The sequence below is a fragment of the Meriones unguiculatus genome, chromosome 18 (assembly GCF_030254825.1).
Source record: "Meriones unguiculatus strain TT.TT164.6M chromosome 18, Bangor_MerUng_6.1, whole genome shotgun sequence".
NCBI lineage: Eukaryota > Metazoa > Chordata > Mammalia > Rodentia > Muridae > Meriones > Meriones unguiculatus.
This window is the reverse complement of record NC_083365.1, coordinates 32,342,157-32,366,628: the sequence shown is the minus strand read 5'-3', so window position 1 is coordinate 32,366,628 and position 24,472 is coordinate 32,342,157. Positions and strand designations below refer to the sequence as shown.

Below are 24,472 nucleotides of genomic sequence, written 5' to 3'. Positions count from 1 at the left end.
ACTGTATGATCTTGATGAAGATCTAATCAACTTTTAATATTTTGTACTATTGTTTTTAAATACAGTGGTACAATACTCTCCCCTTTCCAACTACATAGACTGCTCTCACTGCCCTAACTTTGATTTAAACCACTAACACACAGTAGTCTAAAAACAAAAGCCTTCAAATAGAAAGCCTTTAACTATAAAGTTCTGAGATCTACACCCTTCATGCTGTGGGAGACAGAGATATAATGGGGGAAAGGGATAAGAGAAATTGTCTCATTTGAAGATTCATTAAAGGTATGTATTTCAAAATGGTTATGGTCTGAGCTTTAACAACTTACATGTTTTACTTAGAAAATTTGTAAAGTTGATAAATAAAATGGCATCTAAACAGTGCTACCTCTGGGAAACCTGGCAAAAGCAATGTGAAACTGCCAGAAGAAATAAACCTTCAACTCTAGCCCTTGATTCACTTCCAGTCCAAAACTGTAAAGCATTCCCCATAAGTAAGAGATAGCAGACTTAGCATCTAAGACTACCTCAGTGTGAAGAAATCACATGAAATTTTCACATTAAGGGATTTATGCACTGTTATTTTTTATTTTTTAATTTTTATTTATTATTTATCACAATTTATTCCACTTTGTATCCCGGCTATAGCCCTCTGCCTTGTCTCCTCCCAGTCCGACCTTCTCTGCATCTTCTCCCCCTATGGCCCTCCCCAAGTGCAAGATATCAGGGTGGTCCTCCTCCCCTTCTCTGACCCTAGCCTATCGGTCTCATCAGGATTGGCTACATCTCTTCCTCTGTGGCCTGGCAAGGCTGCATTAGAGGTGATCAAAGAGCCAGCCACTGAGTTCTTGTCAGAGACAGCCCCTGTTCCCCTTACTAGGGAACCCATTTGGGAACTGAGCTGCCTATGGACTACAGCTGAGCAGAGGGTCTAGGTCCTTTCCATGCATGGTCCTTGGTTGGAGTATCAGTCTGTCCAGGTCTCCTGGGCCCAGGTTTTTGCCACTGTTGCTCCTAGGGAAGATGCTTAATCCTTACTCAGAAGAGCAAATGGGATAAACATCAGAAGCGGGAGAAGATGGGGAACAGGACAGGAGCCTACCACAGAGGGTCTGTGAAAGACTACCTAGCTGGGTATGGACTCAGATGCTGAGATTTATAGCCAGACTTTGGGCAGAGTACAGGGAAGAAAGGGGAGATAGAAAGATCTGGAAGGGACAGGAGCACCACAAGGAGACCAATAGAGCCACTGTTAAATTTTAAAAAGTCACATTATCATACAGTACAAGGCAATGCTTAAGCAGCTTACATATATTAACTCACTTAATTGTCAAAAAACTCCATGAGATATTTAATATTCTCTTTTCTAAGCAAGGCCACCAGTAAGTCATTTTGTCAAAAGTAATTCAGGAGCAATGGCAGCTGAGCTACGATTTAAACTCTAGTAGGCTAATGCTAGAACATGTGCTCTTAGCTTTGTTTTTTTTTTTTTTTTTTTTCTGTTAGGTACTACAACAGTGAGTATTTAAAAGCTGGAAAACAGAACTAAAACAGTGCATAAATAATGTGTGGACAAGATGTTCTCTTTTTTTTTTTTTCATTCTAGGACCCCAGTGCTTTAATTGATGCCTTTAGGGTGGGCCTTTCATCATCAATTAAACCTATCTGGAAACATTCTTAGAAGTTTGGTTTTGTTGTTGTTGTTGTTGTTGTTGTTTGTTTTTTGTTTTTTTTGGTTAGTAGTTCTGACCCTCTGGGTCACAACCTCTTTTGGAGTTAAAGGACCCTTTTACAAGGGCCTCATATCACATATCAGATATTAACATTACAATTCATAACAGTTTATGATGCAACAACAAAAATAATTTTATGGTTGGGAGTCACCTCTACATGAACTGTTTAAAGGGTCACAGCATTAACAAAGTTGAGAACCACTGTCCTACGTAATTCTAAATCCTGTCAAATTGACAATCAAGGTTAATTGTCACACCCTATTGGTGGGTCTTTGGTTGGTTGGTTGGTTGGTTGGTTGGTTGGTTACATGAAGCAGTGTTGACAACTAAAATTTGAGAATCAGGTTTTCTAACTCAAGACCTGTTTTGTTCTAAACATTTTGTTGATTAAACATATAAAGTTCTTTCAAACTTCAGTGAGGGTTTTTTTGTGCACTTTTATGTCAAAATTTACTGTACACATTTAAGAATACGGTAACAAACACTTTTTTTGGTAGAACAGAGCTTCAATGCAGGCAGTTCAATGGAAAAAAAAATGTATCCAGAATTCCAGTCATAATAGATAATACATTTGATGGGCATTACAAGTCAAAATTTTCTTTTTTCAGTTTTAAGTAGGGGCCTTTCTGGGGTTACATTGTCTTCATATCTATAGATCACTTCCTGCCCACATTTCAGAATTACATCTGTATATCTTAAGACAAAGTAAATGTAATTTAGCCTCTATCTTTAAGCAGGTATAACACCTTTATCTTCATTTTTTAGATAAAGTACCTGAAGATTTATTGAGATTGACGTGTAAATTTTTACACTTTCTGAATGGCAGAAGATAGTCAAAATCTCCCATCTCCCATTTCCTGCTGTAGCACTATCTAACCTTCAAGTTTAGAACTCTTTTCTACCATTAAAACTTTCCTAGGATCTGGGGACAGGGGCGTGTGCCTGTAATCTCAGTACATAGATCTCTGTGACTTTGAGGCCAACCTTGTCTACAAAGCATATCCAAAAAGGCCAAGGCTACACAAAGAAAGCCTGTCTTGGGGGAGGGGAGGAAGCCCTACCTAGGACTTTGAAGACCTTTCTTTATAGGGATTCTGTCTATGGTACTGTATTAGAAATTATTGGTATGATTTACAGAAATACTTGTTTTCTTGTAATTATAGGTTTCTAAAGATAACTACTTATTTTCCCAAACAGAAAAAAAAAAAAAAAAACTGTGAGAAAAACAGCATTGATTTACATCCTTCCAACTATACGCCTGGCTGCATGATAGTTGTATTCTTTTTTTTTAATAGTTTTATTTTAATTTTTATTAATTATACTTTATTCACTTTGTATCCCCCCTGTAGCTCTCTTCCTCCTCCCCTCCCAATCCCACCTTCCCTCCCCCTTCTCACAAATGCTCCTCCCCAAGTGCACTGAGAGGGGAAGAACCTCCCCTTCCATCTGACCCTAGCCTATCAAGTCTCATAAGGACTGACTGTATTGTCTTCCTCTGTGGCCTGGTAAGGCTGCTCCCCCCCCTCCTTTCATCTGTTTTTATGATATTCTGTAATGATTTTACACCACTGTTACTTCCTGCAATAATCTTATTCTAATATATAATTAGGAATTAAGAAGCCTCGCTGCAGAGCTGCCTCAGTGGTTGAGAGCATTTGTTACTCTTGCAGAGAACCTGGGTTCAGTTTCTAGCACCATGTGGTGGCTCACAACCATTTGTAACTCAGTTCTTGGTGATCTCATGCTCTTCTCTGACCTCTGTCACATTAGAGCAAAATGCTTAAACGTTAAAATAAGTCATTTGTTTTAATATTTTGTACAGACTTAAAAGGCTGATGAACTCTTAAGTATCATAAAAATTATTTTGCGTCACTGACCTCCCTGGAAGGACCCCACACACCTTCATGTGAACACTGTAGCTGCCTTTAGATTTCCACCAATTAGACCTTTGCAGTATTGCATCTGTTGTGTTAGCAAGCATTTTGTATTCCACCTTTTTTTCCTCTTTCGAGAGAAGACAGGTATTCTGTTTGTTTAATCTGCTATTTTGTTTTGCTAAGGTCTTGCGGTTAGAAAAAAAATGATTTAGGATGGAATTAGAGAATTACAATAAAGAACTAAGAACCTTGATTAAAATAACAGTGATTATTAAACCATGCTCTCAAGTCATCTGACTCCAGCCTCCTGTGAAGCTTCTTTTCCTTGACCATTTTATTTTCCCTGAAGGGGGAAGTTAAGTGAAATGAACAGATATCTAGAATCTGACTCTGCCTTAATGGCAACCACATTTGCTTGGCACTAAATACTCACAAGCTAATATCCTCCACCAAAATGAAGATACTCATATTTGCTTATGTTATAGGCTTGAAAATATTAATGAATAATATTTAGAATCACTAAAATTAATAATTTATTACCTAAAGAGGACAGGGTCTTTGACAATGACACATAGCTCTGCTCATTATTTGTTGATGGCAGGCTCTGTTTGTTCTTATCTCTGAGAACTGACTTTTTCAGGCAAACCCATCATATGTGGTAATTAGTTACGTGTCCATTACCAAATTTCCCAGAGAGACCAAGCTATTCTAACCCATAGTTCTCATGTTTGTGTACACAGCCTGTGGAATAACAACTATCAGAAGACCAAATCTGGCTTAAGGTATTTTATGAACATGTAGAATACCAAATACACTCAGTGTTTGCATTATGGTACTCATCCTAACCATAGGTGAGGTCAGGTACTGATAAATAATGCTCTGATACTTTTTTTCTCTGCCATTCAGAGCAGACAGTTTAGAATGGTAAAATTCTTTTGTTCTTCATATCTTTCAGATTAGAGAAAAGACAAGTCCTGAGTATGCATGAATTTTTATTTTGAGTAAGGAAATCATGGAATTTATCTAACCTTATATGAACTTTACAAATGTAGTGTACAGAAAGAAGTTATACTCTTCCATTTAACCACTGCGTTTCTTAAAACCATAAACTCTCAAGATGTAATTTTGTAAAATGACTCACAACTGATTCCCTATTTTGCTATGATATTTTAATGGAAAAAAATACCAAGCGTAGCTTAACAAAATTTACTATATCAACCTTTTTGAGTGTTGTACATGTCAAATATAAAAATTTAGGTATACTATTAAATACATTGTTCTGTTTCAGGCCACTTGCAAACGAGATCAGAGACTTGAAAAGCTGAAAACTGTTCGCAGTTTCCTAGAGAAAAAGAAGGAAGAGACGTTGAAACAATTTGAGGAAAATACTAATTGGCTACATCGAGTGGAAAGTGAAATGGGACTCTTAGGTCAAAATGGTGATATTCCAGAGGTACAAATATGGTTATGTGTTCAGATTTCTTATTTTTCTTGTTGAGTAAATATCTTTCATACGACAACTGTTGTCCTGTTTCTCTGAGATTTAATTAGTTCACTGTACTGTGTTTAACAAATATATCTTTAAGCTCACTATTCACCTAATTGGTTTGTGGTTTCTGCTTTCAGAAGGGTCAACTTATTTTTAAATGTTCTTTAAGTAACTATGAAGTAGCTCTTAAGTTAGAATTAAGTAATTCTGTTTCAAACTAGTTTAGCTTTCCTTATCTTAGGCATTTAAACTTTTTCCACTAATAATCTAGTTTTACCTGAGAAATGTTTTTGTGATCCTAAATATATAAGTATGTAATAGATATACAGATCAAGCATTTGTACATTATAAATAATGAAGAAATTTATTTTAAAACAGTTTTCTGGGGAGTGTGTGTGTGCTTACCATTTATTAAACGTAAAAGCAAATTTGAATGCTAATGTCTTGTTAATAGGGTGACTTTTCAGAATTCATCCTCTTTTTTTTTTTTTTTTTTTTTTTAATGATCTGGAATACCAATATTAACTTTTTATAGGGCGTAATACAAAATGGCAGAGGTTTACTTACGGCCATTTTGAAATGATTGGAAATTCTTTCATGATCACAAGCATGCCAAAAGTCATTTGATGATGTTTCACGAAACTCAAGTCAACATCTCGAACAGTGATCTGTAAAATCACGGATAGCATAGTGCAGTCCAGACCTACATAAATTTGCTATAGATGCTGAGGAGTGACCATAAGAAAATATTTTCCCTGTGTAAGCCATTGTGTTTCTATAGAATAATCTTTGTATGTACAGTAAAAAGGCTATGATTCTTAGCATGCAGCAGTCTTGAATTAGAGCAGCTTGCATTGGCATTACCAGTGCAGAGTGTTGTGTATTCAGAACACTTTTACAATGAAGTTCTGTGATTCATTGTGGGGTGTGCAGCCAGAAACACATCTTCTTACTATATACACACATTTAATATTGAATTAATTTGTGATTGTTGTTTGTTCAAAACCTTTACTAGAGCAAAGGTTTTGTGGCTAGAATATTTACAAAACCATATTCACTTGTATGGCCCAGTATGGGAGTGCGCCAACCAATTAAGAAGCTGGAAAGTGGGTAATTTATTTCTTAAACTTGATACATTTATGTAAAAATTAGCTAAAGTATTTGTAGTTTTAACTTGCATTTTTCAACTTTGTAGTATATATAAAGTTAATCATTTGAGTTACTATCAATGAATTTAAAGTTTTTTAATATGGTTGTATATAGTTTTTTCAAAACTAGATTTTTTGTTTGTTGAGAGAAGATCTCTCTGTAACCTTGGCTGGCTTGAAACACAGTATGAAGACCAGGCTAACCTCAGACTCAGAGTTCTGCTTGTCTTTGTCAAGTTCTGGTATCAAAGGTGTGTACCACCACAGTATTTCTGTACACCAGACTATTAAGTCAACACTTTTAGTATTTTATATATTTTATTATAAATAACACAAAGAAAGACCTCAGTTCCAAGTTCTATCACCTAACTCCCATTCTCCATTCTATTTTCTCAAGATGTTTTCACAACTGAAACAATTATCTAGTCATAAGCACTTATTTTCTGTGTAAGTAAAATGTAACCTAACTTCACAGAGGGACCTATCCAAGGTTCTGCAATTCTTGATAGAGACTTCTTTGTGACTTTGAAAGGAATGCTGTTTTCAGTGAACCCTCCTTCATTATCTACTTTTCAATTATGTCTTTATCCAGCAGTACTACAATCCTAATTCAGGCTACCATCTCTCATTATCTCTCATTATCTCATTATCATGTAACCCTTGGCCTTTCTGATTTTATCCACTACAAGTAAACTGATAGTTTGAGAGTTAACATGACAGTATCACTCTTAAGTGTTCTGTCCCTACTATAAACAGTCTATCATGGCTAACCAAACCTGGCACAATCTGCCACCTTATGTTCCTAAGGCTGACTGCTGCCTCCCATTGTACACTCTACTTCAGTTTTTATTAGGTGACTTGTACTTTTATAATGGGCTGTGGTCTCCTCAGATTTGGTCATTGATGTATTGAGAAGAGAATACACTAAAGTTCCAGTGTTGGTTTTCCCAAGAAGACCATCTACCCAAGATGCGTGACTATTGAGTAGAAAGAGTGGTTCCAGAGGATAAAAGATAAGGAAGAGCTGGTTTTTATTGTGTGTGTTTATTATTTTGTTTGGAAAACAGCTGGAGCTATTTAGAAGATGTTTACACACTTAATTGATTTTCTAACTAGAAAACTATAAGGAGATTATGGAAGATGAATCAGTTCAGCATTTACACTTCATTCAAGTAAACTGATCTCCATAAAGGCCATGTATTTGGCTAGAGCTGACATTTGTTTCAAGACAAGCATATCCCTAAAAAATCAAATGACTCATAGGTCAATCCTCTAGACATATCCTGGTTCCATAGAAAGTGTTTTTATCTAAAATACATGATATATTTCTTGAAGTATAAAGGTGAATTATGTAAATGAATTGTGCTGACTAGTTTTATGTCAGCTTGACACAAACTAAAGTCATTTTTAAAGAGGAAACCTTGATTGAGAAAATGCCCCCACCAGATTGGCCTGTGGGCAAGCTTGTGGCACAATTTTCTTTCAAAGTAACATTTCTTTGTCAAAGTCCCTACTGCTGTTGTAGGAACTATTTTATATTTAACAAACCTGGTAAAGATCCTACATTCCTTTGTCATTACTAAAATATTGATATTTTATGTCTCTTTCTTTGGCCTTGAACATAATAAATTGATAATCATAAAAATACCAGAAAAAAAAAAAACCAGCAAATCTGTACCTTATAGAATCTGTGTTCAACTATGGACTAGAAATGAGTGCAAAAAATCAAAATGAAATACCAAAAATTTTCCTGTAAGAAAATTCCACACATAGTTCTATTGTTTATTAGATTGTTAGATAACCAGTGTCCTCATAAAGTCACTTTTCCATTAAACAATTAAAGATGCCAAAACTGCAGTTGTATTCATACATCTATATCCATGCAGCTGGAACTTTTGTATTTAACAAGTTTCAGGAACAAGGAGTAAATTAGAAAATAGATTAGAAAGCACCTGGCTCTAGACAGAAGAGCGTTAAGAAAATGAGAATATTCAAAAGATTTTTTTTTATTCCTTTTCTAAGATGAAGCTTATTACAATAATATTGGGGTGGTGAGGGTTGTATAACATGCAACTCCTAACACTGGCCTGTATACCAAACTAACCTGGTCATAGTTCATCCTTGGGTGAACCTTAACTCTTAGTAGAGATGGGATTACATAGCAAATACATAGCATTGCTATTAGTCAGTTCTATGGCAGTGTTGGAAAATACAGGTTGCCCATCTTTAAATGGAGTAGTCAAGGAATACCTTTCTTGGTAGTTGTATTTAAACAAAAACTTCTGTTATTACTGTGTGAAAATATTATAAACTAATTGATCGCCAGAGATTCTGCCATTATAGTATACCTTTTTCTGGATGCCCAACATTCATTTTCTGAGACATCGAAACTCTTACCTTGCTGGTAAGTTCTACACTAGCTATGCCAGACCTCTTATTGTCTAAATTTCTCAAAGTTCAATGATACCCATATAAAATAAGTTATGTTAAAATTAGTATAATTCTCTTAAAAATCTAAAATGTGTTTTTCATTATTGTTTTTAGGAGCTCAATAAAGATCTTCATTGTCACCATTTACACCTCCAGAACAAAGACCTCAAAACACAAATTGAACACATGATGGCTCTAGCTTGTCTCCAAGAACAGCAGCACAGGCAGACAGAGGCGTAAGTACATGGAGTTAGTCTGTCTATAAACCTTAATGCTACAGACTGAATTGTTTGCCAGCATCGGAAAACAGTCAGGAAGAAAGCATTGAGAGAATGTAAGGTATTTGTTTTTTTTTTCCTAGTAACTACTTTTTTATAGTACTTTACAGTTCTTTAATTAATTTTCATTTTTCGTTAATAGAAATTCTAGAATAGCTTTTGTTTAGTTGTGTCTGCCTTCCTAACCTTGTGTCCTCTGCACTCATCCAGTATTCACATGAAGTTCTGGGTCCTGTACTCAGTGCTACAGCCCAGTCTTGTGAGCCTCACCTGCACTGCCCCAACTTCCAAGCTCTGTCCAGGAGACATGTCACCAGCAGAAAAATCCACATGCTCGGGTCTCACTAATTTTACTAGCTTTTAATAAGCATCAGGTATCTCAATTATTTTATAGTTTCCATTAATTAAATAATTTTCTTTGACAAGTTCTCATATGTACATAATACATACTGACTACTACTCATCTTAATACTGTCTACACCCCTTCCTCCCTGTCTGTTTGTGGTATGTTTTTTTGTTTGCTTGTTTGGTTTTTTTTTTTTTGGTTTGGTTTGGTGACCCAGTAAGTTTAAGCAGAGCCATCTGTGTGATCATCAGTTTTTATCTATCTATTGAAGTCTGATACACAACTGAAGACAATGGCTCCTTTTTTCCCAACTTCTGTCAATTGCCAGTAATTGAGCTGGACCTGGTAGAGCACCTTGAGCCCGTCTCTCTTGCCTCAGTTGATTACTGACAAGGCCAGTCTTATGTGGGCCCAATGTTGGTCACAGCAGTTGTGAATTCATGGTTGCAGTGGTTGTATTGAGTTGAGAGCATTTGCAGCACTTCCCCCTCACTTCCAGCCCTATATACTTCCCAGTTCTTCTTTCATCATATTCCTCAAGCTTTAGAAGAGGTGGTATAGATGCCCTATTTAGGGCTGAGCCCTCAGCTTCCATTTCTTCTCAGAATCTTTGGCAGCTGTGAGTCTCCTAATCACTGTTCATTAGAGAGACTTCTCTGATTGCAATTAATAGTTTTCATTTATGGATATAAGTGTAGAAGCGTGTACGACAGTGAGGTGCAGTTTAGCCCAACAGTACTAAGTTCCCCCCATAGCCTGTGACTTCCCCTAGCATAGCTTATTAATCAGACTTCAATACAAGCATGAATTCTGTCCATGGAGTGTACCTCAATTCTGGTCAGTTGGGGACCCCACTTTTGCACAAGTTGGGATATATCTTGCTCAGAGAACTGTTTGGTTTTGCTTTCCTTTCAGTGTCATGAAGTTCACAGCTGGGTGAAACTACTGTTAGCTTTTTGCCCCCTATAGCCCTAATAACACCTTTCAATACTTACATTTCACCAAAAATAAAACAAATAATTTAACAACAACAGTGAACCAGCAATAAAAAACACTCAAAAAAAAAAAAAAAGGCCCAGGACCAAATTTTCAAAGAACTAAAACCAATACAATGCATATTGTTCTATAACCTGGAAAAGAAAGAAATGCTTCCAAACTCAATATGAAGCTAATATTACCCTGATTCCAAAAACAAGATAAACACACATAGACACAATACAAACAGTTCTTTTGATGAACACATGTAAAAATTCTTGATATAATACTGACATGCTGAGTTTAAAATCACATCAGAAAGATCTCTCATGATCATGATTAAGTTAGCTTCAATTCAGAAAGTTGGGGAATGTTCTGTTTATGTAAATCAGTAAATGTAATGGATCAAAAATGTAGACAGGATTATCCCCAGAGACACACAAAAGGCCTTCCATAGAAGACTCCTACATCACATGCCAAGAAGGGATGGACAGAGCATACCTTAGCAAAATAAAAGGCTGTATCATGCTAAATGGAGAAAAATGCAAAGCATTCTCTCTAAGATCAGAGAGATAAGAAAAGCATGCCCATTTTTTCCACTTCTGCTACCTATAGTGCTGAGCTAAGCCATTAAAACAGGAGAAAGAACAGGATGAAAATAGAAAAGTCAAAATTTCCCTGTTTGCAAATGATATAATTCTATAATTAAAAAAACTTAATGACTTTACCAAAAGCCCTCTTATTAAAAACTCTGCAAATTGTGGGGTAGAAAATCAACACACAAAAACAGTAGCCTATAATTTCAATGACAGGTGTACTTAAAAATCAGGATTCAAATCAGTTTCATTCACAATAACCTTGAAGGATGGATGGATGGATGGATGGATGGATGGATGGATGGATGGATGGATGAATGGATGAGGAGTAAATATATACAATGAAAATTTTAAAACAATGAAATAAATTGAGGAGAACACTACAAAATAAAAAGATTGCCCTTGTTCGTGGATTGCAAGATTCAGTCTTGTGAAAATGACCATCCATCCTAATGAAAGTTTTGAGGCCATTGTTTACAGATTCAGATTCAGAAAGGTGTTTCCCTTTTTTTTGAGACAGGATTTCTCTGTTCTGAAACTCACTTGTAGAACTGGCTGGCCTCAAGCTCACAGAGATATGCCGGGCTCTACTTCTGTAGTGTGCGATTAAAAGTGTGTGCCACTACCTTCTGACATGTTTCCATTTCATTGTGGTGTTTGTATATTCACTGTATTGCTCTCTAATAGCATTTTTGTTCTCAAGTTTTTAAGTGTTTGATTTTCTTAAAAAGTGTGGCTTAGTCTCTTTTGTCATTTTTTTTATAAATCAATTAAAAGCTTGTTAAATAGACACTGCTCTGAGGTTCTATAAAATGAGGGATTCTTGTCTCTACAGGCCAGCCATTCAAAAATCCCATTTGTATTCCACAGGTATTCTCAAATTACTGTGATTAGTTTTCTATGCTTTTGATGTAAAGTAAGCTATTTTAAGACGAAGAAGAACAGAATAATTTTTCTTTGAATGGGTCCTCGCATCAACCCTGCACTAATTGTAGATCTGTAACTACAGCAAATCACCATCATTTGCTAACAACCAAATCACATGAAGGAGCTTAGACTTTTGAGACAGAGTGGTTTATCTTGGCCCTGCTGTGCTTATATCAGACACACATATTGATATGCCTCAAGTAAATTTTCACCTTAAATGAGATAAAATGGGTTTTGACTAATTTCAAGAATTGGTAAAAGCAATGCCTACCTAACAAGCTGTTAATTGATTTATAAAAGATGACGAGAGAGCTTAAGCCACACTTTTTAAGAAAATCAGACATTTAAAATTTTTGAGAATAAAAATCTAATTAATGAACAGTATAGTGAATATAAGAACATCATAAAAATGGTGATCATCTCAAGCAATATGGCATTGTGGAGAATGAGTATGTCTTGTTTGCCAAAATTCTGCTTATTTTGGCAATATATCCTTCTAGAGACTATGTAACATTGCTAAGCCTTAGATTTTTCATTCACAAAAATTGATCATTATGCCAGAGAAATCCCTGCTCCCCTTACTAGGAACCCCACTTGGAGACTGAGTCTATGGGCTACATCTGAGCTACATCCATGCATTGTTCTTGTTTGGATATCATTTTCTTCAGGGTCTCCAGGGCTCAGTTTTTATGGCTCTGTTGGTCTCCTTTTGGAGCTCCTTTCCCCTCCAGGTCTTTCTATCTACCCTGCTGCCTTGCCAGTCCACATAGGAAGACAATACAACCAGTCCTGATAAGACTTAATAGGCTAGGGTCAAATAGAAGCGGAAGAAGACCTCTGATGTCAGTGGATTAGGGGAGGGACATAGGGGGTCAAGGGTGAGGGAGGGTGGGATTGGTAGGAGACAAGGGAGTGGGCTATAGCCCGGATACAAATTGAATAAATTGTAATAAATGATAATAATGAAAAAGGAAGAAAAAAAATGATCTTTATACAAACATTACATGGTACTTGAGTTGATAAAACTACTCCCAGGTTTACTGATTCACTAGTGTTTATGGGACTCATATAGTGGTACTCAAAGCTGTGAGAGTATAGGTTAACAAAGCCATGCAAAATAAAATCAGCAAAATGGAAAAGGGTATAGGATAGTCTGGAGAGAGTGAACAAATAACATTTCAAGAGTCTAGTTAAAGACCAGGCATGGTGACATTTACCTTAAACCTAGCACAATGGAGACAGAGGTGGAAGGACTGCTGTAAATTAGAGGCCCTTGTGGTCTATGTGGCAATATTGAGAGTCTAGCTTTATAAAAGAAGAATCTTGTGCAGTGAGGATGAGATATGCTTAATTTCAGTAAAAAAGTTGTGACAACACATGATGTCTCACTTTGAAAACTTGGTACTCTCAGTGCCTCAGGGTTATATTGGGGTGATTTCTTATACAATTCTATCTGACAGATAAAATCTTCATACTTTCCAAAGAAAAGTAAGACAGTCTAGATACTAATCTCTGATACTTAAAAATGCACTTTAAATAGAGTGAAGCACTTGTCATTTCCAATCTGGAAATTATGGAAATACAGCTACCATCCAAAGCAAAGCTTTCATGGCACTTTCCGACCTAGTACTCTTACTTCCCAGAACAGTACAGTTGCCAACAGTACAGAGATATGTAAGCATACACCTCTGTAGCAATCCTTCCTTTTAACCAGTCCTAACACAAACAAAGAAATCATGAAATTTGCAGGCAAATTGTGGGATCTAGAAAAGATCGTCCTGAGTGAGGTATCCCAGAAGGAGAAAGACACACATGGTATATACTCATACGTGATATTAGACATATAATAGAGGATAAACATACTAAAATCTGTACACATAAAGAAGCTAAGCAAGAGGGAAGACCCTGGGTAAGATGATCAATCCTCACTCAGAAAGACAAACAGGATGAACATAGGAAGAAGGAGAAAATAGGAAACAGGACAGGTGTCTACCACAGAGGGCCTCTGAAAGACTCTATCTAGAAGTGTATCAAAGCAGATGCTAAGACTCATAACTAAACTTGGGAAGAGTGCAGGGAATCTTAGGAAAGAAGGGGGAGATAGAAAGACCTGGAGGGGATAGGAGCTCCACAAGGAGAGCAAAAGAACAAAAAAATCTGGGCACAGGGGTCTTTTCTGAGACTGATACTCCAACCAAGGACCATGCATGGATATAACCTAGAACCCTTGCTTAGATGTAGCCACGGCAGTTCAGAATACAAGTGGATTCCCTAGTAAGGGAAACAGAGTTCTGACATGAACTCAGTGGCTGGCTCTTTGACTACCTCCCCCTGAGGAGGAAGCAGCCTTACCAGGCCACCCAGGAAGACAATACAGGCAGTCCTGATGAGACCTAATTGGTTAGGGTCAGAGGGCGGGTGAGGAGGACCTCCCCTATCAGTGGACTTAGAGAGAGTTATGGGAGGAGATGAGGGAGAGAGGGGCGTACAGCTGGGATGCAAAGTGAATAAACTGTTATTAATATAAAAAATTTTAAAACTTCATTTTATATTTTTTCTGTGTAGTTACTTTACTATATTGTATATTCCATGTACAAAAATGTTCATGAATTTGATATTGATGCAACTGTTGTTAAGTCTAACTTCATACCTATGAAGAAGCCATGAGGTGAGTCGTGATTTAAAAAAAAAATGGTGGAGAGAGACTGAAGGCTTATAAAATAACTGTGTCTCAATATACCTATGTATGCCTCCAGGGCCACATAGAACCTACTGGGATTACCTATAGATCCTGGTTTTCTCAACTTCCAGGCAAGACACTTTACTCTGTACTAATTGTATTAAGTATATGTTGAAATGTTTGGATGAAATTGTATTATTTAATGAAGCAAATTTGAATTGTGAAAGGACTTTAATATTGATATTTCCATGGGTACCAAGGGAGAGAGTGAACAAAGGTAGGTTTTAGGAAAGGATAATTTGGCCTCACCTCTACGGGGTGCAGGCTTGGCAAGAGAATTTGACAAGTACACTCTAAAGGAAATTATTTTAATGATATTGTAATACTTTGCCTGTTATACAAAAGAACTATAATAGTGTGTTAATAGTGTGTTTAAAACAGTGTTCCTGTCTCTTTTGTCTTCTGTTCGTAGAGTATTGAATGCTTTAATTCCAGCACTAAGAAAACAGTATTGGAGGTTGAAAGAAACTGGCCTGTCAAATGCTGCTTTTGATTCTGACTTCAAAGACATTGAACATTTAGTAGAGAGGAAAAAGATGGTGGCTTGGGCTGACCAAACTACCGAACATTCAAATCAAAATGATCTCCCAGGGATTTCTCTTCTCATGACCTTCCCACAGCTTAGACCAATTCAGTCTATTCCTTGTTGTAAGTACAGTTTTTTGTTTCATTTATAAAATAAATAAATATTTATTTATAAATAAAATAAATATTTATTTATAAAATAAATATTTAGACATAAATGGTAGCATTATGTCTAATATTATTTATATTTCAATATAAAGGCAGTTCATTTCTTTTAATAGATTTAATTATTTGATGGCCAATAACAAAAATGCCAGCTGTCTTTGCTTCTATTTTATTTTTATTTATTTATTTTATGTTTGTATTTATTTCTAAATAATTTTAATTTAACAAGAATCTCGCAGGACTGCCAGCATATATATTGATGCTTTTGATAACTTTCATTTATTTCTAATTCTTATTTAAATTCTTATTTTAATTGAAGACTAAAGTTTATAATAAATAATATCACATTCTTGAGTTTTTGATCTTAGCCATTCTGATGGATGTAAGGTGAAATCTCAGGGTTGTTTTGATTTGCATTTCCCTGATGACTAATGACATTGAGCATTTCTTTCTTTAAGTGTTTCTCTGCCATTCGATATTCCTCTGTCAAGAATTCTCTGCTTAGTTCTCTTTCCTGTTTTTTAATTGGATTACTTAATTTGTTGATTTTGAACTTTTTTAGTTCTTTATATAGACTGGATATTAGCCCTCTGTCAGATATACAGTTGGTGAAGATCCATTCCCAATCTGTAGGTAGTAGTGTTGTTCTGTGTTCTTTGCTTCACAGAAGCTTTTCAGTTTCATGAGGCCCCATTTATTGATTGTTGCTCTTAGAGCCTGTGCTGTTGGTGTTCTTTTCAGGAAGTTGTCTCCTGTGCCAATGAGTTCCAGGCTCTTCTCCACCTTTTTTCTAACAGGTTTAGTGTGTCTGGTTTTATTTTGACGTCTTTGATCTACTTGGACTTTAGTTTTGTGCAGGATGATAAGTATGGTTCTATTTTCATTTTTCTACAAAAACTCAAGTGACAGCACATGCTCGAGAGGTTGTAGAGAAAAGGAAACCCTCCTCCACTGCTGGTGGGAATGTAAACTTGTACAACCACTCTCGAAATCAAGCTGGCGCTTTCTCAGACAACTAGGAATAGCGCTTCCTCAAGATCCAGCCATACCACTTCTAGGCATATATCCAAAAGAGGCTCAAGTACACAATAAGGATATTTGCTCAACCATGTTTGTAGCAGCTTTATTTGTAATAACCAGAAGCTAGAAACAACCCAGATGCCCCTCAGCTGAGGAATGGATACAGAAAGTACAGTACATCTACATAATGGAATACTACTCAACAATAAAAAACAAGGAAATCATGAAATTTGCAGGTAAATGGTAGGAACTAAAAAAAGATCATCCTGAGTGAGCTATCCCAGAAGCAGAAAGACACATATGATATATACTCACTCATATAGACATATAATATAGGATAAACTACTAAAATCTGTACACCTAAAGAAACTAATCAAGAGGGAAAAGTCTGGCTAAAATGCTCAATCCCCATCCAGAAAGGCAAAGAGGATGGACATCAGAAGAAGGAGAAAACAGGGAACAACTTAGGAGCCTGTCACAGAGGATTTCTGAAAGGCTCTGCCCTGAAGACTATCAAAGCAGATACTGAGACTTATGGCGAACTTTTGAGGAGATGGCAGGGAAGCTTATGAAAGAAGTGGGAGTTACTAAGACCTGGAGGGGACAGGACCTCCACAAGGAGAGCTACAGATCCAAAAACATCTAGGCACATGGGTCTTCCCTGAGACTGATAGTCCAACCAAGTAGCATGCATGGAGATAACCCAGAATCCCTGAACAGATGTAGTCCATGACAGTTCAGTCTCCTAGGGGGTTCCATAGTAATGGGAACAGGGACTATCTCTGACATGAACTGATTGGCCTGCTCTTTGATCACCTACCCCTGAGAGGGGAGCAGCCTTAGCAGGCCACAGAGGAAGACAATGCAGCCACTCCTAATGAGACCTGATAGACTAGGGTCAGAAGGAAGGAAAAGAAGACCTCTCCTACCAGTGGACTTGGGGAGGGGCATACATGGAGAAGGAGGAAGAAGGGAGGGTTTGGGAGGGGAAGAGTGAGGGAACTACGGGGGGGATACAAAGTAAATAAAGTGTAATTAATAAATAAAATTTAAAAATAAATAGAAAGTAAATAATATCACATTCTGTACTATTTAGTAACCTTAAGATCAGCTAGCACTATAGAATTCACTATTTTTTTCTGTTGACATATGTTATCATTGCTCTACAAATTGAAATATTTCATTGCAAAGCTAACTTATAATCTGAGTTTAAAATGACATTTTTTGGCAGTGTAGAACAACAAGCAGAGTGCCTTGTCTTTGAAATAGTTGATGTTTCCAATTTTGTCATCTTTATGTGCCCTCTTACACATTCTGTCTTCCCTTGAGCTCTCTGGTTTTGTCACACAAATATATATTTTACTAGAAAAGCCTAGGTTTTGTTAGATTTCACATGAATTACAGAACATTTTGGTCTACATTTTTTTATTTTCAGTTTCTTAGTTTACTGTAGACATTTTAAGTTTACCTACATCTGTAATTTACCTCATATAAATGTTTTGAGAGCCTACAAAATAAATTTGTATTGATTTAATCATTGTTGTTTTAATCAGTGTAAAAAGTGTATATGTTATTCAAAATCAGCATTGCTGTGACCAGATACCTGAGAAAGTCCAGTAATGGAGAATTGTGTAGTGACTTGGCAGCCTGACTCTTTATTGCCCCTCACTTCTCAGTATTCCCAGTGTCACTTAGCTTTCTTGTCAACCTTGGGAAATGCTGTGGTGGCTTTCCTTGGCTGTCAACTTGATACACCTTGGAAGAGGGACCTGCTACTGGGAAATAGTTTCTGTCAGATTATCCTATGGACATGTCTGTAGGGCATTTTCTTGCTTGCTAATTGATGGAGGCAGGCATAGCCCACAGTAGGTTGCATAAGGAATCTACCTGATCAGCAGTAGGGAGGAACCTAGGAAAGCAGCGTCCTTCCATGATCTCTGCTTCAGTTTCTGCCTCTGAGTTCGAGCCTTGAGCTCCTGCCCTGGCTTCGGTAGATGATGGACTGTAAAGTGTAGGCTAAAGGAAGCCCTTTTCTTTCTGTGTTGTTTTGGTCAGTGTTTATAACAGGAACAGAAACCAGACTTCAACAATCAGCAAAAGGCCTTAAAGAGAAATTAGCTGTAATTTTAGAAAAGATCATCCTGAGCTTCCTTTTACCTATAGCTTTCAACATGTTATGTTAACAATCCAGTGTTTTCAAACTGATGTTTTCACTTTATGCAGCTTTTAACTTCTCTACAGAAGGAAGATTTGTCTGGATTAGGTATATCTCTTTTACTAGCAGAAGTTCTCTATTTTCAACTTGAAAAATGTTTACATTCCATTATATTGACCATATTCTTTCCCCACCTCCAACTTCTCCTAGATCCCCTCCACCTCACTACCCTCACAACTTCATGTTCTTGGTCTTGCCTGATCTCAGGAGCTAAGCAGGGCTAGGCCTTTTATTAGTGTTTGGGTGGGAGCTCCCTACATTTTTACGCTAAGGTGACAGGAGGTAGGTACATTATTTTTAAACTTCTCTTCATTTCATTCTCCTCTCTCCTTATTCTCAAACAGGTATATATACATATGTTAGTCTATTTTCTTCCAAAGAAGGATTAGCAATACTTAAAATATATTTTCATCTCTTGCACTTGATTTTTTTCTTTATAATGAAGATGTTGGAAAGAAGTGGGTTTTAGCATCAAGACTGAGAACCACCAGCCACCTGCTATTAGATTCTATTGTTCTGTGTTTTAAAATCCATACCTCACATGTAATGTACTTATACAGACTATATTTGTCAGCAATAAAGTAAAACATTTATTTGGCTATTCTTTTTCATGATGCTGCAAAGGGAAAGGCTAATATTGTATTTTACAAATATATACTATCTTTTAGAAAAATATCAGCGTAGGTTTTGTATTCGCAGTGTTTTTTTCTCGGTTTCTTTTGATATTTCATTTAGCTGATTTCATCGATTAATTAATCACATCTTATTTCATGAGTAGTATATGTTGTGTTTATTATGTACAGAGTCAAAGGACAGAAGGAAAGCTGTCTTGACTTACAACTCTTGCTGTTCTTGATTGTAGATGTATTTAATTATGTTCGTGGGGAGGAGCACACAGTATATTCCATGATCATACATATGATCATGAACACCATCAACTGCTTTTGTTGTTAAGTTTAGAAATATTCAATGCTATTAAGCTTGATTCTTTTCAGCTTGTTTAAGAGCCTTTAAATCTTTGGCAGTATTTTTATTTGAAGCATGTGTACACAGTGGTTTCAAAAATTGATGAGATTGATCATTTAAAACAATACATTGTTGAAAATAATATTTCAAAAATATTTTTGAAATATTGAAAGTATCTTGCTTTATCCTGGTGCTTATGTCTAAATAAAGAAAGCAGAGTCCTAACTGCTTCCTTCTACCTCCACTTCTCCACTGAGAAACGTTTGCATTTCTCTCTCACAGAAGTGACTTGTTTATGTACTTTGTTGAAGTTGAAAGTCAAGTAAGTGCCATATTTCTTAACTGGTTAATCAACCTCATGTGCCTCTTTTTGTCCCAGGATCTCACTATGTAACGCTGCCCAGCCTGGAACTTGCTGTGCAGATCAAACTTCTTGAACTCACAGAAATCTGACTCTTGATCCCCCTTCCAAATGCTGGGATTTAATGTATCCAACACCATTCCCAGCTATCCTACCTTTTTAATTCTGAGTTTGTTTCATTTTTGTCTTTGATTGCTTATTGCCTTTTGTCCCTTGTCACTTTGCCTATTTAATTGGGCATTAATACAATTTTCTGTGAATTGCCGACTAATCATTTTAGCATTTTTCTTGGACAGTTGCCTTTTGCAAAATATTGTTTGTTTACAGGCACTTACATATGAGGATATTTACTCATTCGTTCTTTAAAACTGAATTTCTATATGTAATTTTTATATATGTATAAATATATGTAATATTTATATACTTAGGAATATGCACACAGGCACTTTACAACAAATAGAGATATGGAGGGCATGAATTTGAAAGAGGACAGGGGCAATAGGTGGGAGGAAAGGAAGGGGGAAATGTAATTGTCTGAAAAACTTTAACTTTTAAAAAGATAAAAAGGTATATCACAGTGCAAAACAAGCTCCTGTCTCATTGGTCTTACCCTCTTATAAAAAAGAAAACATAGGTGAGTTAAACTAGTTAAGAGTAGATTGCAGATAATATGCTGTTTTTTTAAGCATAGTAAGGGTGGTTCTCACTGATAAATTTGAAAGATCTTACAGATATGACCAGAGTATCTAGACTGGTTTTCAAGTAGCGGAAATAAGCCTTGATAAATCATAACATAGGAATTTGTCTAACTTGTTCCAAGAAAGATAAGAATGATATACAACTAGTAACAAAGGAAAGTGAATGATACAATCAGAGCTAAAGAGAAGGGAGATCACATGGGATTATTATTAGGAATTACTTTTTATTTTGAATGACATAGGGATGTTGAGCATGCCCTGAGCATAGATGAGAGCTTGATTGTATATTAAAAGTGGACAATGTTGAGACTATATTGTGGTAAGAAAAGGTGGTAGCATTAGGAGAGTGTTATAGTAGCAAGTAAAAATGGAGTTGCCTTAGACTCCATCTTTAGCGTTACTTAGGAAATAGTGCTTCTAAGATTTTTGAGCTTGACATGTGAAAGAATGAGTTCATGATTAAAAGATTTAGAAAAAAACTTCACAAGGAACAGGTTTTCAGAGTCAAAGTAGTTTATACGTAGGAATTTAGTTAGTGGCCTGTTAAATTTAACTTAAGATACATGCAAAGTGGAAACATCATTATGGCCAGATAAAAATCTAAAGTTCAAGAGAAAGGTCTTAGTGATTATTTATAATATTTACACAATATTTAAAGCTGTAGGACTGAATGACAAAGCCGTAGGATATGAGCTATTTCATTCCATCCCTTGCCCTTAACTGTGTTTGAGCTGTCTGGGTGTCCTTTTGGGTGCTAGAATTTTACTTGAACTTTTTCTCCACGCTTTTGAAATCATTTTCCATCTATAAATTTACGGGTTTTTGTCATCCTTTACCTTTTTATGAAATCTCTACTTTTAGGAGCTGGTAGCTATTTTTCTGTTTTGTTTTTGTTTTTATCTATAGTAATACTAGTTCCTTTTCAGTATTCTTTGTTTTAAAATGGCTTTTGTTATTACATCTAGGAACTGAAAGTTAGAAAAAAAATATTTTTTTCAGTTCTATGGAAATAACCTTTTCTTTAAAATTGATCAATTGTAGCCAGGTACATGCCTTTAATCCCAGAACTTGGGAAGAAAAAGAAAAAAAAAGTGTGTGTGTGTGTAAATTGTCTTTATTCTTTTTCACTACCAGCTTTTCTCTGGTTTGTCCATGTCTATATCTTGGGTATTCCTCAGGAACTTGAGCATTTTCTTCATATATCTCCCATGCATTTGTTATTAAAGTTTTTTTCTTTTGTTTGATCGGTTTTTCTTTGAGACAGGGTCTCAATGACTGTTTAGTTTTGGCAGACTTTGTACTCAGAGATCTACCTGCCTCTTCCTCCTGAGTGCTGGAGTTAAGGGCATGCACTATCACCATGCATGGCCAGCTTTAGATATTTTATATTTTTATTATAAAAGCTATTCATAAATTTTTCCTCTGTATTATGACTTATTCAGGAAAAAAATAATTTCTTTCATTACTAAAATGTCAGTATTTTGCTCATACCAGAACTTTAAACTTTAGGGCTAGATATTTGTGTGACTTTAAATCTTGATGTCTATGTCTATAGAGAAAAACATACACCTATTTTGGGTCTGAAAAACAGAAATACTCACAGAGTATTGAGGGTACTGACGGGCATGGTTTATTTACGGAATTGATAAAATTTTGACATTAAATGAAAAGTCAAGACATCCTCATTACCCATCTGGAAACTCACAGTTAGCAATATTTTCGTCTCTAACCTTTCTTTCTGGTTTATTTCTTTCCCCCATGTCCATGGTTGATCTTAAAGCACAACAAAAGGAGAAATATCCGTAGAAGCAAGTTCCTTACTCTGTGGATGATCCTACTGAATGCAACATCCCTCTGTCAGTTCATAGCTCCCCTAAATTTTTGTGCCTACAAGGAAATATTAAAAAATACAATATCTTTATAATATTCAAATAACAAATAGAAGGAGACGGAAATAGTTAAATCTTCCATATTTTCCCACCTAGCAAAACTTTCAGTCATTACCAATAAACAGAACTTATATTTTGGCCTCTAAATGTATTTTCTTTCCCTCTTGCTCTACAAGTATGTTATGAAAATGTTTATTTATTCACAACCATAAATATATCTGTAGAGATACTTTGAATTGTCTTTTTTACATCTTAAATGTGAATGGGGGTGGTGAGTGTAAAACTAAGTAGAAATCATTTTTTCTACTGTTTTAACCAGAGAGGAAGAATAAACCATGTTGGATGACTTAACTCAAACTGCAGGATTTTAAGTACATGAAAAACTATATTGTATTTGTAATATTTTGTTTATAATTGATACTATTTACTGAAGTTAATATATAGCCACGATAATATGATAAATTTACTATAGATTGTATAGCTACTTTGATAGACTTTAACTTTTATTTTTGGAGATTTTGCTTTGTTTTTAAGAACTAATTAAGTCAGGGCCTTGAACATGCTGGACTATTATTCTACCACTGACATACTCCACAGGCCCTAGTTTGCTTGCTCTTGCTTACTTCTTGGGGGGAGGGAGGGGTAATTGTTGCTGGGAGTTTTTTGAGACAGTTTTTCAGTAAATTTGCCCAAACAGCCTTTGAACTCACAGTGTAGCCTAGGCAAGCCTTTAAATTTCTCTGTTACCCAGTTGGCCAGTTAAATGTTCAAGACTGTACCTGGGCACATTATCTTTTAAATTTTTAAATTTATTCACCTGTATGAAATGCATCTATGAATTCCATGAGATACAGATCTATTTTTTTAAATTCAGATTTATAATTGATACGGTAATTTTATCAATCATTTCTAGTCAGAAGTATTTATAGAAATGCATATATTAATCCTTATTTCACTCTAGAACTTTGCAATCTAATGTTTTGTTTTGCTTTTTTCCCAGAATACCTCCTCTTGTATACATTAGCAGAGGTGCTAGCAAAGGAAGAATCCTTGCCATCATTTTGTACCAAATCTCAATTAGATCTAATCCCATTCATCAATGTCTCCCTGTCACATGCACCCTGCTTTGCAGCCTATGACTCATGTTTGCTAACTACTGCATTCTGCTTTTATACTAACATACAGCCTTACAATAAATCTCTTAACATTTGCAACTGTAAGCTTGTGATAAATCAGTTTCTCTGGGTAAAATCATTCAGAACACGTGATTTGACACATCAAAAAATGACCCCAGAAAGCCTGCCCAATTTTTAAGAGAAGGATTTTAAACTCATTAGTGACAAATGATCTTGTCTTTTTTTTTTTAAAGGAACCACCTGTGAAATATTTCAGTAAGCTGAAAAATAAATGTATTGCCCCTTTGCATAAGAAACCATATGGCAAACGGGATAGACACCAGAAGAGGGAGAAAACAGGGAACAGAACAGGAGCCTACCACAGATGCTTCTGAAAGACTCTACCCAGCAGGGTATCAAATTAGATGCTGAGACTCATAGCCAAACTTTGGACAGGGTGCAGGGAATCCTAAGAAAGAAGGGGGAGATAGAAAGACCTGGAGGGGACAGGAGCTCCACAAGGAGAGCAACAGAACCAAAACCTCTGGGCCGAGGGGTCTTTTCTGAGACTGAAACTCCACCAAGGACCATTCATGGAGAGAACCTAGAATCCCCTACACAGATGTAGTCTATGGCAGGTCAGTGTCCAAGTGGATTCCTAGTAAGGAGAACAGAAGCTGTCTCTGACATGAACTCAGTGGCTGGCTCTTTGACAGCCTCCCCCTGAGGGGATAGAGGGTGCACCCTTACCAAGCCACAGAGGAAGACAATTCAGCCAACTCTAATGAGACCTGATATGCTAGATATATGCTAGGGTCAGATGGAAGGAGAGGAGGTCCTCCCCTATCAATGGACTGTGGGAGGATCATAGGGGGAGAACAGGGTAGGAGAGTAGGAGTAAGAGGGGATGAGGGAGGGGGCTATAGCTGGGATAAAAAGTGAATAAATTATAATGAAAGAAAGAATAGAAAAATATTAAATT

The 24,472-nt window shown here is 36.2% G+C and overlaps 1 protein-coding gene across 3 annotated transcripts in view; it reads left to right on the top strand.

Annotated features, from left to right (window-relative positions):
• Kif18a (kinesin family member 18A) overlaps positions 1–24,472 on the top strand; it is a 63,653-nt gene that overhangs the window by 26,442 nt on the left and 12,739 nt on the right. For all 3 annotated transcript variants that reach the window (XM_060372194.1, XM_060372193.1, XM_060372192.1), the window contains 3 exons: positions 4,896–5,060; positions 8,789–8,910; positions 14,949–15,184. In XM_060372194.1, the coding sequence (XP_060228177.1) occupies positions 4,896–5,060; positions 8,789–8,910; positions 14,949–15,184 (523 nt within the window). The remainder of the gene's footprint in view (positions 1–4,895; positions 5,061–8,788; positions 8,911–14,948; positions 15,185–24,472) is intronic.